This window comes from Rattus rattus, chromosome 8, assembly GCF_011064425.1.
Source record: "Rattus rattus isolate New Zealand chromosome 8, Rrattus_CSIRO_v1, whole genome shotgun sequence".
NCBI classification, from domain to species: Eukaryota; Metazoa; Chordata; class Mammalia; order Rodentia; family Muridae; genus Rattus; species Rattus rattus.
In genome coordinates this window covers 58,037,767-58,054,213 of record NC_046161.1, presented here as the reverse complement: position 1 = coordinate 58,054,213, position 16,447 = coordinate 58,037,767, and the positions used below count along the sequence as shown (strand labels likewise).

The 16,447-nt window shown below is 49.8% G+C and overlaps 1 protein-coding gene across 1 annotated transcript in view; it reads left to right on the top strand.

Moving 5' to 3' along the window:
• Positions 1 to 5,106: 5,106 nt before the first annotated feature.
• Positions 5,107 to 16,447, top strand: part of Smad3 (SMAD family member 3) — a 109,099-nt gene continuing 97,758 nt past the window's right edge. The window contains exon 1 of the mRNA XM_032909354.1: positions 5,107 to 5,821. Coding sequence (XP_032765245.1) covers positions 5,616 to 5,821 — 206 coding nt within the window. The 5' untranslated portion in view covers positions 5,107 to 5,615. The remainder of the gene's footprint in view (positions 5,822 to 16,447) is intronic.

The window sequence follows — 16,447 nt, the reverse complement described above, 5'->3', positions numbered from 1 at the left end:
CCACCCTAGTGTTGGCATTATAGCCATGAGTGACCATGCCTAGTTTATTTGGTGCTTGGTGTAGAACCCAGGGCTTGGTGCATGCTAGACAAGCACTCTGCCAATTGAGCTGCATCTCCAGTTCATGACTACGGGGACCTTAGATATGACCTCATCCTTGAAATCTGAAAGCCTCATGCAGAGCCTTGGTCCCCTGGCTGTGCTTCTTACGATGTCATGGAAAAAAATCCCTCAGTGCATACATCCTAGGGAAGCATTTAGACAAGCATTTAATATCATTTTCACTGAGTTCAGCTTATGTGAGAGATCTTGACCTCAGAACTAGGTGAAGCTAGAAGTCATAGGCACTGTCTTTTTTTTTTCGGAGCTGGGGACTGAACCCAGGGCCTTGTGCTTGCTAGGCAAATGCTCTACCGCTGAGCTAAATCCCCAACCCTAGACACTGTCTTTTGAACAGCCATAAAAATTAGCATTTTTACTAATGCTGTATGCAGAACATAACACCTTACCCTTGCCAAGACCGACCAAAGAATTTGGCTAACCACACTCTTCCTAACACAAGTATAGATCTCTGAATTTATTCTTTCTGTTTCGCTTTAATTTTCCTTTCCATTTAACTACCTTCAAACATCTATTCTACTGGGTCCAGTATGTTTTTTTTTAAACTTTAATTCCTATCTATTGTTATTTAGTAAAGATACATTAGACATATCTACTTTAAATATTTTATGTGGTTGAGTGTTTTTGGCCTTTCTCTAAGTGCACTACATATATGCAGTGCCTACAGAGGCCAGAAGAGGGCACTGGATTTCCTAAGGCTGGAGTTCCAGTTGTGAGCTGTTATGTGGGTGCTGGCAACAGGAATGGGGTCCCCTGCAAGAACAGCCCATGCTCTTAGCTGCTGAGCCATCATGCCAGCCCCCTTTACCCATTTTAAGTGTACAATTCTGGGTATGGCCTATGTGTACGCTGTTGAAGAACCCTCACCACCGTCCATCTTCAGAAGTCTCTTCCTGGTTCGAAGCTCCATGCCCAGTAAGTAACTGACAGCACTTCCTGGTCCCTCAGCTCCAGGCAGATACCTCCTGCTTTCTGTGTCTACAAATGTGAACCGCACGGTGTTAGTCATTTTGTGATTAGCTTATTGCACTTGGCATAGAGTTTGCCAGGCCTCTCTCTGTCACAGCACAAATCGGTACGTCTTTTTAAAGCTGAGTGCTATTCCACTGTGCATGCAGACCACGCTGTCACTCACAGTCGTGGGTGGGGTTTCCAGCTTTGGGTACTGTGAAATAATGTTGCTATGGATACTGGTGTGCACATACTGTCTTCGGACTCCTGCTTTCATTTCGTGTGTGTGTGTGTGTGTGTGTGTGTGTGTGTGTGTGTGGCCAGAAGTGGAATTGTTGGGTCCTATAGTAATTCTACATTTAATTGTTTTGGGTAATTATTATACCATTCTCCACAAAGGCAACAGTTTTGTTTTTTTTTTTAATTTTAATTTTCTTCATGGCAATGGGCACATGGTCCAATTCCTTCATAGTAAAACCGTCTCATTTTCCTTAAAAAAAAAAAAAAGAGCCCAACAGGTGTGCAGCAGTTTGCTGTGTGTTATCTTTATATATTACATACATAGCATTGTACTACTAATTTATTGATTTTACTTGGAACAGTGGCTTTATTTAAAGTGAAAATTACATTTACTTATTTGTGCATGTGCACTCCTTTATGGGAGGCAGATGTGTGCCATAGCCTGCATGTGGAGGTCAGAGGGCAACTTTTAGAAGTTGGTTCTCAGCTGGACGTGGAGCTCCATGTTGAACCCAGGTTTTTTTTTTTGGGTTCTAGGAGGGCCACCTTGGGCACAGACTACAAAAATCTGCTAGAAAAGGCCTGCAGACAGAGGTCCTCTGATGACAATCCCAGCCCTGCGTGTCCACCTGCCTTTACCAGGCGTCACCCCTCTGTGTGGGATGTGAGCAGAACCCTTTCTTTCTCAATTCACCACCTGATGATTAAATATCGTAACTCTGGCCAGGTGTGACTGTTCATTTCTTTGCACGATTCCTCTGGGAACCACACCTTACACACTTTAGCACGTGGTATCTTAGGCTCTGACCTGACTGTGTTCTCTATTCCTAGGGAGACACAGCTGCCTCCACCCACAATCCTGAACTTTGCTCTCACCAGGATGAAAAATTAACCGGACTCATGTTTCCCTCCCAAGGACAAGGACAAAGTCTGTACAGCAGGTCTGGCTGGGTCCTAGGAGACCAGGTGCCAGCTGAAGTTCTAACCAATCCTGAGCCACCTACCTATTCACTGCCCAAGGTAGAGGGGTCTGTCCCTCCCCCCATGGGAAACTGGCCCTGTGATGACACTTCCAGTTTTCTTGCAAGCCAGTGGTCCTTATTCCATGGATGCTGACATGGGAGGGGAGGTTCAGAAGTCTTTCAGTCACACCAGTGGGTCTGCCTGGTTATTTCCTCCCCTAAGGGAAATGAAGGGGTGGATGGTGGTCCCTTCTGGTTCTCAATGATGTAAAGGTTCTTCCAAGCTACTGACTCTGCTCCTCTCTTCTCTCCTCAGGGTCCCTCCTTTCCTCTGTGGTACATACAGCTTTCCTCAGACATGGCTTCACCTGTGGGTGAGGTCTTGTCCTGGAGAACAATCCAAGTGTTTCTAATATTCTTTTTTGATTCACCATGCTGTACAGATAAGAGACTAGAGGCTCGGCAACATGGAGGGCCTGGGCACCTCAGACTCCATTTTGTTGCCTTACTTGGTTTTAGGTTCAGGTTAGAAGTATCTTTTGTTGTTGATTTTCTTTTTCTCTTCCCTCTCTCTTTTTTTTTTCCTCTCTCTTTTTTTAAAATGTTATTTATTTATATGAGTACACTGTAGCTGTCTTCAGACACCAGAAGAGGGCATCGGTTCCCATTACAGATGGTTATGAGCCACCATGTGGTTGCTGGGAATTGAACTCAGGACCTCTGGAGGAGCAGTCAGTGCTCTTAGGTCTCTCTGCGTAGCTCTGGCTGTCTTGGAACTCACTTTGTAGATGAGTTTGGCCTTGAACTCAGAGAACTGCCTGCCTCTGCCTCCCAAGTGCTGGGATTAAAGATGTGCTACCACTGCCTGGCTAAAATTTACTTTTTACTGGAAGATGATTACATAGGCCCCTTTCTGTTCTTCTCTGGCCACCTAAGCACACCTTCATCCCTGTCCCTTGGTGCTTCTCTGGCTGTGGACTCCTCATGGTTAAGGATCTTCCTTGTTCATTGCAAATTTCTCAACAAGCAGCATGCTTGTGGCATGAAGTGCTGGAGAAGCAGGATTTGAACCAGCTCTCCCGGCTACCCTTATTCAGGAATGGAATCAACACTGGTCTCCACTCCTGTCTTGTACTGGACTTCTGCAAAGTCCCGACACCTAGGAGGCAGAGAGCAAAGGGCTACCGTAGTAATGATGCACCTTTGAGGAAAGCTTTTGCTTTGCAAATTGGGTCATAGCCCCTATACAGCTCTAGGGCCAGTTGGAAGACCTCAAAACCAAACCCAAACAAAAACCTGGGTTTAAATCCTGGCTCTGACCCTTGGGGCTGTGCCTCCCAGGACTTTAAAGGCAGCAGTTGGTGTATCTGTGTGAACACAGCAGTTAAGACTGCCCACTTTAATGCCAGTATTTGGAGGCAGAGACAGGCAAATCTCTGAGACCAGCTTTACAGCACGAGTTCCAGGACAGCCAGAGATACAGTGAAACCCTGTCTTGAAAAAAAACAAAACAAAACAAAACAAAAGACCTCCTTCCTTACAGTCTCTAGCATCGAGTGGGAAGCTACAGCCACCATCTAATTGGTTTGCAGGAACGGGCCTATCTACTGAGCCTCAGGGGTCTTCCTTTCAGAACTCGGTATCAGGGAGGTGGAAGGAGAAAAACCACAACCCCTGACAAGCTGCGGCTGGCGGTTGGTGGTGGGGCAGCCTCAGGGACAGAGCAGGGGGCCCCTGAAGCTTCTGGGCTGACTTTGTGGGACTGGCCACACTTCAAGGGCTTTGTAACTCGCACCGGATCTTGGTTTGCAAATAACTTGTTTCTCACCACAGGAGTGTGTGTGTGTGTGTGTGTGTGTGTGTGTTCGTGCGTGCGTGTGCAAAAACAAGCATAGTCTTTAGGAGCTGAGGGCCTGCTGTAACACCTCAAATCAGTAGAGGGACCCGTGGGTAACCAGCCCTGCATTCGGCTAGTCTGCAGTAAAGCCCTAGGGCTACCCCAAGTCAGGTTCTCTTGGCTTCCCACCTAGGCTAACTTTGAATAAACTTCCCAAGTCCTCCAGGCTTGCTCTATACTTTGTGTGTGTGCTCGCGCGCGCGAGTTCACTGATTTGTAAACAAAAGCTCTCTTACTTGTTTGGTGTCGAATTTCGGATCTTCAGTAACACCCTGTAATGTTAATTCTCCCCCTCCCCCAAAGAAAAATCCTAAAGCGCCCGCATTCATTCCTTCAGGAACGCAACAGATGTCTTTGAGGCTCCTTTTCTGTAAAGAGCTTGGTTCACTGGTCCCAAGGGACCCCTGGCTCCAGCTATTGTTCAAGTTGTCACTGAGGTCTCTTAACTCCCCTTTTAAGTCTCCCTCTCCCCTTTTCCAACTCCCTCCTCAGTAGTCTCAGGCAGTCAGCCGTTCTGATCTCACCCAGCAGGAAAACAAAAACAAAACAAAAAACACCTAAAGCCCCGGCCACTGAGCGAGATCAGCGCGCCTCAACTTCCTGGGCCCCGAGCTTTTCTGAACCCCTCACCGCGCCCGTGTCCTCTCCGGGGTGCAGCCAGCCCTTGGAGGACCGTGCCTGTTCCCTGCGAGTCTAATCCTCTCTACTCTTCGCAACTACATCTGAACGTCTTGGGGGCAGCGAGTCCCCAGGAGTCGGGTCCCGCGGCACTTGGCAGAGCTGACGGCCGCCGTGCCCGGTGGCCCACGTGGGCGCGCTTGGCGGAGCTGGGCGGGGAAGGCCGCGGGTCCTCCCCGGAGCAGGGCGCGGGGGAGGAGCGGGGAGCCCCAGCAGCGAGGGGGCGGCGACAGCGCTGGGAAGGAGGCTGCACGCGGAGCTGCGTGAAACGTAGACTTGGGAGCGGGCGGGAGAGGAGCGGGGAGCACGGCTGCACGGCCCTGGCCGGCCCTGCAAGGCGGCGATCGCAGGGGGAGGAGGAGCAGCAGCGCTGCAGAGGCGGAGGGATCTGCGCACCAAAGCCATCCAGGCCAGCAAAGTTTGGCTGGGGGTTGGACTTTCCTTCTCGGAGGCGGCACCCAAACAGCTACCCCGTGCGGAAACCCAAACTTTCTACTGCCACTCGGAGTCTCGCGGCCGCCGCCTCCGCCCCGCGCGTCCCGGGCCTGCCCGTCAGTCCGTCGGTCCGCGTGGAGCCGCTCGGGCGCCGCCGTGCTCCGGATCCCCGCAGCTGCAGTGCCACTGTCCTGGCCGGGACGCCTGGGCAAGTTCTCCAGAGTTAAAAGCGAAGTTCGGGCGCGGCGCAGGCCGAGCTGCCTCTGTGCGCCCCCGGCGTCCCCAGTGCGTCCAGCCCCGCCGGGGGCGCCGGTGACCCTCCCGTGCCAGCCATGTCGTCCATCCTGCCCTTCACCCCCCCGATCGTGAAGCGCCTGCTGGGCTGGAAGAAGGGCGAGCAGAACGGGCAGGAGGAGAAGTGGTGCGAGAAGGCGGTCAAGAGCTTGGTGAAGAAGCTCAAGAAGACGGGGCAGTTGGACGAGCTGGAGAAGGCCATCACCACGCAGAACGTGAACACCAAGTGCATTACCATCCCCAGGTGGGGTCCCAGAGCAGCGGGGTGGGGGGGCGCGCCGGCCCAGCCCCTTAGCGCGGCCCGGTTGGATAAGGAGGGAGGGTGTGTGTGTGTGTGTGTGTGTGTGTGTGTGTGTGTGTGTGTGTGTGTGTGTGTATGTGTGTGTGTTCGCGCGCGCCTGTAGGGGACGGAGAGTGGGTGGAGTGGGTGGAGGGACCCCCAAACAAAACCTTCGGATTTGTCCAGGCTCAGAGCCCAGGCTTCCGTGCGGCATTTTGGCTTCTAGACCTTAACGATCGCCAGCTGCCCCTGGGCAGCGGGGATGCTTCTGAGCTTGGCCCCCTAACTCTCGGGGCTTCGGGCTCCAAGTGGAGGCCCCGCTTTGTTCGGCTCTGCCGGCCGAGCCCCTCCTCCTCCGCCGCCTCCCGCCCCGGGCTCGTGGAGGTGGTGGCGTGTGTCCCTTTCTTTTCTTCAGCTCTGTTCCCCCATTTCTTTTCCTCGTCTACAGGAATGCAGTCGGTACAGCTGTGGGTGAGGAGCGGGAGCCCGTTGATTGACAGATTCCTTCTTCGCTCTTTCTTTGCCTTGGGATTAGCATTTTTACTGAGTATTTTTAGATTTGGTTGTGCCAGCCTCCCGCCCCCTGTGCACGCATGCACGCACGCACTTAGTTAGAGAGCAGAGCACCGACTTTGAAGCGGGAGAAACAAGTGGCAGAAAGTAGGGGCTTTCCCTCTTCCCACCCCACCCCTGCTGGCTTGCGATCTTTTAAATCCAGAGTATTCTGGTGCCTAGAATCGAGCAGGCAGCTCCAGGCAGATAACAAAACACCCTAGGGCTGGCCTCCTATCGGCCCTGCATTCCTGTAGAGCCTCTTTTCCCAAAGCGCTTTGCCATCTGTCCTGACCTCCTTTATCCTTCCCATCGGGCTAGAGGAGTCGGGCGGGAGCTCACAGATGGCTGATGGAAGGGGTCAGTGACTTCGCTCCCAAGGCCTTCTAGAGCATAGTCGCGTCTGGGCAATGGGGTGAGAGCACTTTAGTCTTCTGGTTTTGTTTTGTTTTTTCCTTCTCACACACCTTTAAAGACTGATTCCAGATGAGGGGCAGGTGGGAATGTTTGGGGACGTCCCTGGCTGCAGAGCGATGGGGAGAGGGCTCCCAGGACCTACACTAGTAGAGGTCATCACTGTTCTGGGTCCTGGTAGCTTCCATCCTTGGCCACCTGCTCAAGGCAGCTGTGTATGGGCTGCCAGCCCTGATAGTAAGGCACAAAACAATGTCTGTCCACAGGGACCTAGGGTTGGCCTTCCCTGGAAACAAACACCACATATGGTGGGAATGCTGACTTAAAAAAAATAGAAACAAAACAAAAATAAAAGTCTTATCAACCTCCAAACCTGAGTGGGTGGATCCCACTGAAGAGGGAAGGCCGTGTGTTGTCTGCTCGGCCTCTGAGCCTCTGCCAGCCGGCTTCAGGGGACCTGGTGTGATGTGGTGGCTTTCTCGGGTTTCCCCTTCTCCTTTATCGTTTCGATGGAGTGGGATGGTTGAGTTCCATAGGGCTCTGTCAGATCTGGAGACGCAGCCTTTTCCCAATCTGCCTGGGTGCACCCAGCCCAAGCGCTGTCTGTTCTGAGCCCTCCTCCAGAGCGATCAACTTCGAAGCTGCAAAGTGTTTCACAATTTACAAGGCAGGAACGTGCCTGGAGGACAACAGAACCGGAACACAGAAAAGGCACAGAGGTCTAGAACGATCTTGCTTTCAAAGTGCAGAACTTAGAGAGGCAAAGCATTCGACTAGATCTGGCGTACCCTTTCTCCCAGGTTGTTTTGGATCCTTGTCTGGGGTGGGTAGTGGATCTCTTCTGCCTGCAAGGCTCTTGGTTAATCTTTGGGCTGGGGTCAGCTTGGAGGAGAGGCTGTGCTTCCTCACGGGCAGGTAAAAGTTAGTGTGGTACTGAGAGTTCAGGCTAATGCCTGTGCTCCCAGCCTCCTAGGACTGGGTACCTTCAGCGTGTGCCTAGGAGGCCAGGTAAGGAAGCGGGGTGTTCGTTCGTTGGTTCTTTGGCTGCAACTGATGACCGAACCCAGGGCTTCCTGCATGTTAGGCAAGCACTCTGCTACTGACCTACCCTCCCAGGCCTGGGATTCTTTTCTTTCATCTTTTCTCTACTAGCGAGACCCAGTTGCTTGGGTGGATCCAGACAAAGGTGGATTTCCATCCCTGGATTTTGTGCCCACGCCTCTGGGTCACCCTGTCTCCCTTGGCAACAGCTGCTGCTGTTTTGGCCATGGGCAGAAAGCTAAAGGCCACGTCTTGGGGAGGCGACTAGTTGGCTTCCTGCTGGTGCGATCCCTGTGTCTGCTAAGCCCAGGGCTTGTGTGTTGCTTGTCACATTGCTGCCTTTGAGAACTAGGGCTTTGGAAAGCAGACAAAGGAAAGTGTGTGACTTAGTCACCCGCTTCGTGTGGGGCGGGACATTGGGTGCCTTAGTACATTCTGTCAAATCTGGAGCTGGGCTTTGAGGACTCTCTGTCTGAGATGTGAAACAGACATCTTGAGCAGCAGTGGCACCTTTTGGCTATGGTAGCTATCTGCCCCATGCTGGCTTCTTTTTTCCAGCTTTAGGCACATTCAGTGACCAGGAGAACTGGCGTGATACAGGCTTGCTTCCCTTCACAGAGAGGTGTGGGAGTTTCGCTTTACTCCACAGAGCAGAGAGCGGGGCATCTCAGATCTGGCAGGGGTGGGGCAGAGCCATGCCAACAGCCCACTCCCCGCTGCTTGAGCAGCTGAGAGGAGACACAGGTGTCTCCCTCTCCAGTTCCTAAAGGGAAGCTGAAGCACCCACCTTTGCGAGAGACAGGTCAGCACAGGGGTTAGCCCTCACTGGATCAAGCGGAAGGTCTCTCTGGTTTAGAAGGGATCTTGGTTACAGAGCACCAAGTCCAGAGGGAAAATCAAGAGGTGAAGGTAGGAAGTTTTCCTTCCTCCTTTGTTCACTCCCTTTGTAGTATGACCTCCTCCTGGGGCCTCCAGGGACTTTGTTAGACTACCCTCAACTAGTGGAGAGAGGAAAAGTATCTTTACTTGTAATAGCTTCTGGGGACAGAAACACCTAGGCTGTAGATAATGCCTGATAGGTCTCAGGCCAATCACTGTGGTGTAAACCGTTGGCAACAAGCCTCCTCTTAGCATGTAACCCATCAAGACGGAGGTGGGGGTTGGGGGATGGGGAGTGTGTGTGTGTGTGTGTGTGTGTGTGTGTGTGTGTGTGTGTGTGTGTGTGTAGGTGCTGCAGAACAGCAGATAGCTGACTAGAGGGCTGACCAGAGTCAGTATTCTCTGGTTGCAGGAACTTTGACCTTTGCTGCTTGGTCCCAGGGCAGAATGTTTGCATCCATATTTTCTGCAGACAGCCTTTTACTCTCAGTTTCTAATCAGGGAATATAGGATTGTTTCTTGTGTACTCAGTGATATTACCCAGACTCATGCGATGTGGTCTCTGCCCCGGTGTTATTCGCCCTAGAGAGGGATGCAGAGATGTGTTTGAGAAGATGGGGATTTTTGGAGGTTGGCAGTGCTGTGGGGAAGGTGAGTGTGATACGTGCTTTACTGTGAAGTACAGCAAACAGTGGCAGCCACCTGCTTTCTCTGGGGAAGATAAATCCTACCCAACCCCTGGAATTCAGGTCCCTGCCTGGATTTAAAATCATCTGTACTGTATCAATGTGCTGATTGATTGATTGATTGGTTGTGTGCACGTGTGGCCCCAGGAGTGTTTGCAGATGTGCTGGGGAGATGTGTGTGTGTGTGTGTGTGTGTGTGTGTGTGTGTGTGTGTGTGTGTTTGCCCTGTGTCCTCGTTCATCACTTTGATGGTGGGACTTATTCACTTATCAAGTGCTTGCCGAACTGGCAGGAGCTGGACACCCGCTCTCAAGGAACTCAGCCCCAGGACAGAGGTGGAACAGTGCTCTGGGTGGGACCGGCATGTGTGTGTGGGAGGTTGGTGTGTGCTGGATACCTGGTTGGGGTGATTGTCCGAGGAGTTTGGACTGTGTGGAGCTCCTGGGAACTTGGCCTTTGGTTTATTACTATTAGTGTATGTTCGTTGTACAAACCAGACTTCTTCGTGACATTGTAGAGTCCTGTATTTTGCTCATACTTACCCTTACACCCTGCTCTCTCATCCGGTGCTGGTTTCCTTATAGTCCCTCTTCTAGTTTCATGTCTTACACATATTTTTAAAAACTCTAGATTCTGCATATGTCAAAAGGCGCACTATGTCTCAGTGTGATTTTTGCTTAACGTTGTCATCCCCAGTTCTACCCATTTTCCTTGAAACATTTCCCCCACCCTCTGTGTGTGTGTGTGTGTGTGTGTGTGTGTGTGTCTGTCTGTCTGCGTGTTGTGTGTCTGTGTTTGTGTGAGTGTGTGCTTGTTCGTGTGTTGGGACCTGAGGACAGTTGTCTTGCATGACACTTTTATCTGCTGGGCTTTTGCCAAGCACACAGCTGCTGTGACTCTCTTACCTGTCACTTGCACAGAAGGGCCTGTGAGCTGAGTGCTGTCTAGGACCCAACTCTAAAGTGTTTTCTCTTTGAGGTAAAGGGCAACTTAGCGTGGTGACAAACCTGAAATTCAGGTTTTCTCAGTGGGAGCAGGAACTCTAGCAGGGGCCTATGGGTGCTCACCTTACTTTTGGTATGACTTGGCTTTTCACGTCTCTCATGACATGCTGGGGGAAAAAAATTCCATTAACCCCAGTTTCTGAAAAGACATTAGAAGCTTTACTAGGATGTCTTTTAGAAGTCTTTGCAAGGACGTAAACACTTTAAAGTGCTTTGTTTATTTATGTGCATGTGTGTATATGCATGTGAGTGCAGGGTTCACAGGGACCAGAAGGGGCGTCACCCCCAGATAGAGTGACAGTTGTGAGACATCCCCCCTGCTGCTGGAGCCTGACCCCCATCTTCTGTTAGAGCAACATGCGCTCTTAATGGCCTAGCTATCTTTCTACCATCTCAAAAAGTTATTTTTACTTTGTTTGTGAGTGAGGGTACATGCGTACCATAGCTTATATGTTAAGGTCAGATGATGACCTCTGAGAGTTCGTTCTCTCTACTGTGAATTACAGGCATTGAACTTGGGCCATCAGGTACATAGTAAGAGAGTTTACCTGCTGAAACGTCTTGAAGGTCCTGGACATAAACATTTAAATGACCATTTTAATGACAGAAAAAAAATGGATGAGTGGAATCATCGTTTAGTTTTGATGAGACTTGCAAGAGGTTGATGACAATGGAGAGAATTAGGTTTGAGCTTATCACATCAGGACTCTAATTAAAATGAGTTTTTGAAAAATAAATATTGGTTTAATAATGCAAACTTGCAATTGCTGCTGTATTATAATGGAAATAAAATTAACAGAATTTGATGGACTGAATGACTATTAATTTCCACCCATTAATTTATTAGGCGATTTTAATGCCATCTGGTGCTCTGCACAGCTATTATTCTTGGTGTGCCTCGGTGGAATAAATAGGGCTGGGCGGGGCTTGCTCATTTGAAATGAGACTATATTCTCTTATGGTATCCCCCTGGCTCTTCGTCTCCCAGAAGCCCTCTCTTAGAGTCAAATTTCCAAGGTGGAAAGCAACAGGGTCTTGAATATTTAGTTAATGTCTGTTCCGATCTCCTTTTCTGTACTGACTGATGTATTAACTGTCTTTCTTGTTATTGTGCAAAAAGATACCTACAAAAGCAGCGAAAAAGGGAGGAAGGGCTTAATTTGACTTGCAGCTCAGGTGACAGTTTATCAAGGAAGCAGGAGTTTGGAGTGACTGGTCACATGACATCCGCCGTCAGGAAGCAGAGAGAGATGGATGCCGATTCTCACTTTATTTAGTCCAGGACACCTGCTGCCCACAGTTAGAGTGGGTCCCCTCAACTCAGTGAACCCAACTGAGAAATTCCCTTATAGACATACCCAGAGCTTTGTTTTCATGGTAATTCTAAATTTCATCACCTTGACAATCAAGACTAACTATGACAGCAGTTAAACACACACAAAAACCCCCCCAAGGATACAACCCCATTTGTTTTCCCTAAATCATGTCTGATAGTCTTGGTGGATACAAGGCTGCTCATGGGGTAGGAGGTAAGGGGCAGTATAGCCTCTCCATCTTCCCTCAAGCACAGGGGTTCCTAGAAACAGTAACAAATTGGCCTGGGGAGCTCTTTATTTATTACATATTTGTGTGTCTGTATGTGTGGGGTACCATGTGCCACAGGATGCACATGTATGTCAGAGTACAGTGTGAGTGAACCAGTTATTTCCTTTTACCACGTAGGTCCTGGGGATCAAACTCGGGCTGTCAGGCTTGGTGGCAAATGCCTTTGCTCCCTGAGCTCACTCCCCAGTTCAGGAGTGTGGTTTCTGCAGCAAAGAAGCGTCTAGGAGGCCTTGTCTAGTTTATTGTTGTTTCCTTTAGTATACCGTGCAGGTGTTCGCTCCCTGCCCTGGGTGACATGATGAGGAAGAGGGCTAATTCCTCTGGTTCCCTCAGCACCTTCCTACCTGCCAGCTGCTCAAACACGGGAGCTGTAAGACGTTGTGTATGTTTATCTCCAGATAATTTGTAAATAGAATTTGCTTGGTGCTAAGAAACCACTCCCCTCAAACTCTGAAATAGATTAACTGCTAACAAAGTCAGTCTCTCTCTCTCTCTCTCTCTCTCTCTCTCTCTCTCTCTCTCTCTCTCTCTCTCGTGTGTGTGTGTGTGTGTGTGTGTGTGTTATTGAGAGAGAAAGTGTACACATTATTCTGTGTTGACTTCCTTAACAGTGTGAGAAATATCGTATCTGCAGGACAAGCGCCTCTGTCCTCAGTGGCGTGTCTGAGGCCCCTGCTGTGAACAACTGACTGCCACAGTAGCACACTGGTACACACACGATGTTTTGACAGGGAGACTCAGTTTAAACTGAAAACACAGTAGAAGCCATTAATTAAGAAGCCTGGCTAATTCTGGACGCAGCTAAAAGTTTGTTTAGCAGACTCCATAAATGCTATCAAAGAAGACTTCCTTAATGCACTGGGTCAGAGCTTGCTTTGGAAGCAGGCATGACAGACATAGGGGGGTGGGGTTCTAAACCTCGTTCTGTTTTTGATTCTCTGTGTGATCTGGGGGCAGGTCACTTAATTTCTCTGCCTCTCAGTTGTTCTCAGCTGGTAGATAGTCTAGGTAGCAAGTTCTGGTGGAGGGCTCCCGGGACTCTGCTTTGATTTTCATATAAGCATTCTAGAAATTTCTGAAGCCATTTAAGAATTGTACTGTCTTTGTTCTGCGGGGGTGGTGGTGGTCGGGCATGTGCCACAGGTGCAGAAGCGGAGGTCGGAGGACCACTTGTCGGTTGTGTGGATCCCTGGTTGTCAGGAACTGGGTGGACAGGCTTGGTGTCAGGCACCAATTACCCACTGAACCATCTCGCTAGCCCCGATTTAGAAGTTCTTTTTTTGACGTACAACTGGCTCATTAATTGAATCACGAATCTTCTTTAATTATCATCAGTCCGGTGCCAATTAATTTATAAAGTGAGTAAACAGCTCTGTGGCTCAGTCTTTAATTTTGTTGTCCTCTCCCCTTGCCCTCCCGGCCCCCTCGCCACCCTCGTCTAAATCGGCAAACCTGAACTACAAAGGCGTGTAAAAATACCCGATGTGAGGATGAAGCCTGGAGACCGTGTGTCTTCAGATGCAGCGAGCGGTTTGCCTTCCTTTGTTGCTATTTTTGGCTATTCTTGGAGCAGGAAGTTGACTTTAATGACCACAGATGCCTAAAAACGGTTAACTACAAGAGGTGGGCATTCTAGCAGGTACCTGTGGAAATGTTTGCTCATGTCAGTGTTTACCCAAGAAGCTTCCTTCATTTATTTTCAAGTGTCTATACAAAGACAGACACTACCTCCAATTACGCAAGCAGAGGGAGCTTACAAGTGTGAGCCCCGTCTAGGAAATGGAAAACGAGTTTCTTTGAGTTCATTCTTTTTCTGTGTCCCAAGGCTTTCCCCACTCGCATCTGGCAAGTTCTCTGTGCTCCACTGGGCGTTTGTTTGGGGCGAGTACTGTTTAGAAAGCAGCATACAGGTTTGCCTTGGAAACCAGTTACCCATCTGACTGCTCCAGCTGCCAAGCTCTGTATTGCCCATTCCTGAGCCAATTGTGGCCCAGAGGGGCCCTGGTGTGTGTGTGTGTGTGTGTGTGTGTGTGTTTGTGTGTGTTGTATATGTGTGGTATGTGTGCGGGTGTGTGTGTGTATGTGTGGTATGTGTGTGTGTGTGTGTGTGTGTGTGTATGTATGTATGTGGTGTTTAAAAGCTTTTGACAACTTTTGACAATACTATTGCTTTTTGGGTGTGTGTTTTTTAAAGGTCTGTTTTGACGCTGTCACAGCTCAAAAATGCCAAAAGGCATTTTTTCCTTAAAAAATCACCTCTGGGCTGAGCCCAAATGTGGAGTAATGGATCCAGAAAGAGCTCTTTTTTTCCTTCTTTTCTTTTCTTTTCCTTTCTTTTCCTTTCCTTTCCTTTCCTTCCTTTCCCTTTCCCTTTCTCTTCCTTTCCTTTTCTTTTCTAACTCTGTATCTTTTTCTTTCCTTCTTTTTTTCTCCCCAGCTACAAGTGTCAGACCGAGAGTGCTAAGGCAGACAGAACACTGGATGTCTCTGCTCCCATGCCTCTCTGGTAGAGACTCTTAGCTTGCCCAGGCCCTGACTCGAGGTGGACTGCCACTCTCTGTTCCCTAATGTGTTTGTCACATATCACCTGTGGAGTGGGAGAGGAAGCCAGGACATTATAACAAAGCAGAGAGGAGGTAGCCTTGGTCATATCTTTTGCTCAGTTCTCCTGTATGAAAAATGGGAGTAGCACTACCAACCTCACATAAGCGTGAGCTAAGATGGCGTGGGTACCTAGTCCATGTGTGCAGCTCATAGTAGGTGCTCAGTAAACACACCTTTTCTTTCTCAAGAAGGACATTTGGTGATGGCACCAGCAGGGCACCCTGGAGATCCCTGGTCTCATAGCCCTCCATCTGGAAGAATGGCAGTTCATGTAAGGCAAGGATCTTTTTCCAATACTTGTACCCCCAAAGTGCCAAGCCATGCCACTTATTGGCTGGGGTTCTTGAGGACTGTTAGAAAAATAATTGATGTTCTTCAGGTGCCCTCCACTCTGTCCCCCTTACCCCTCCCCCTACTTAGGGCCATTTAAAACATTGTTTGGCTGACTAAAAATAATAGCATTGAAAACAAACTCTGATGAATCAGTGCTCTGGGTGGGGGATGGGTGAGATCCCCAAGCAGAGCCCTGTGACTCACAGTTTGTGACTGATAGCTGCCTCTAAGTGTGTGCTGTTTATTGTTGCTGGTGTTTTCTTGGGGACAGGGTTGGAATGCTGTCCTCCTGAAGTTTTACCAGCAGCTGGCTTGGCTGTTGCCAGAAGCTCGGGGCTACAAAATGACCTGGATATGGGCCCTGGAGCCTTTGGCTGCTTACCAGGCTGTGGAGAAGGGGTTCATGCTTGGAGAACGGGGTTTAGCTCTCCTACTTGCATGTACAGGGTCAAGGGACAGGGCTGTGTCAGGCCTGCGTCACCTCTTCCAGGTCCAACATCTAAGGGCGGACTTTCCCACAGACAGCAGGTGTACTCACAGGCACAAACAGGACACAAGGTGCAAGAGGATCAGGCAGAGAATTGCCTAGAATGTGAAGTGCAGTATGAAACATAACCATGGTGTGTGTGAGGCCCCTAAAGTGTAGGGTGTCCCTAGACGGACCCAGGGCTGGCTCACCTGGGTCTCCGCATTGGGAACCAAGGTGTCGGAGAATTTTAAGCTCATACCTGGGCTCCTGGGTTGTGTTAAGGCATTTCCCAAGGTGGGACACCGGGAGCTATTCTGGTCTAGTCTATTCCTATGCTCTCTTCTGGAGCGTGCCATGTAGCACACAGGCTTGCCTGTGTTTAACCTGTGTTAGCAGCAGGGCCTATTACAGCACCATGTGCTCAACAAAATGACCCTGGCTACTCCCATCCCACTGCACCAGGGACCGGATTGTGGAGCAATCTCTAGGAGTTGATTTTCCTTACCTGGAACCTAGGCTGGTGTGGTTCAAGTGGTGCTGATTACACTGTCCAGCTTGAGGGTCGACAGGGAGCCTGGCCCCTGAGTGTGCATTTGATTTTGGAGAACTGACTTCGTGTTGGGCCTCGCAAGTCACAGAGATGAAGTCCTGTCTGTGAACTGTCCAGAGGCATAGAGGGGTCCTTGAGAGAGACAGCCTGGTTAAGGTCACGGAGTGTTGTTTTGGAGCCTAGAGGGAGAGCAGCCATTCTCTGATCATCAGAAGGTTTCATAGAAGAGATAATACTCTAGCTGGCCATCATGGAGGCAGAAGAGGCTGGGAGTGGGGTAGGAGACTGTGTAGAGTGCAGGCCAGACAGCGTGGAGAGGGCTAGTGTCTGGGAGAGCCAGGGCAGCTCAGGGTGGCTACAGTGAGGAAATGGGAGAGGCCAGAGTCGGGAAGGATGGTGCCAAGCAGTTGGGTCAGCCAAGCTCGGTGTCTGGACCTTCCTCTGTAAATGTCC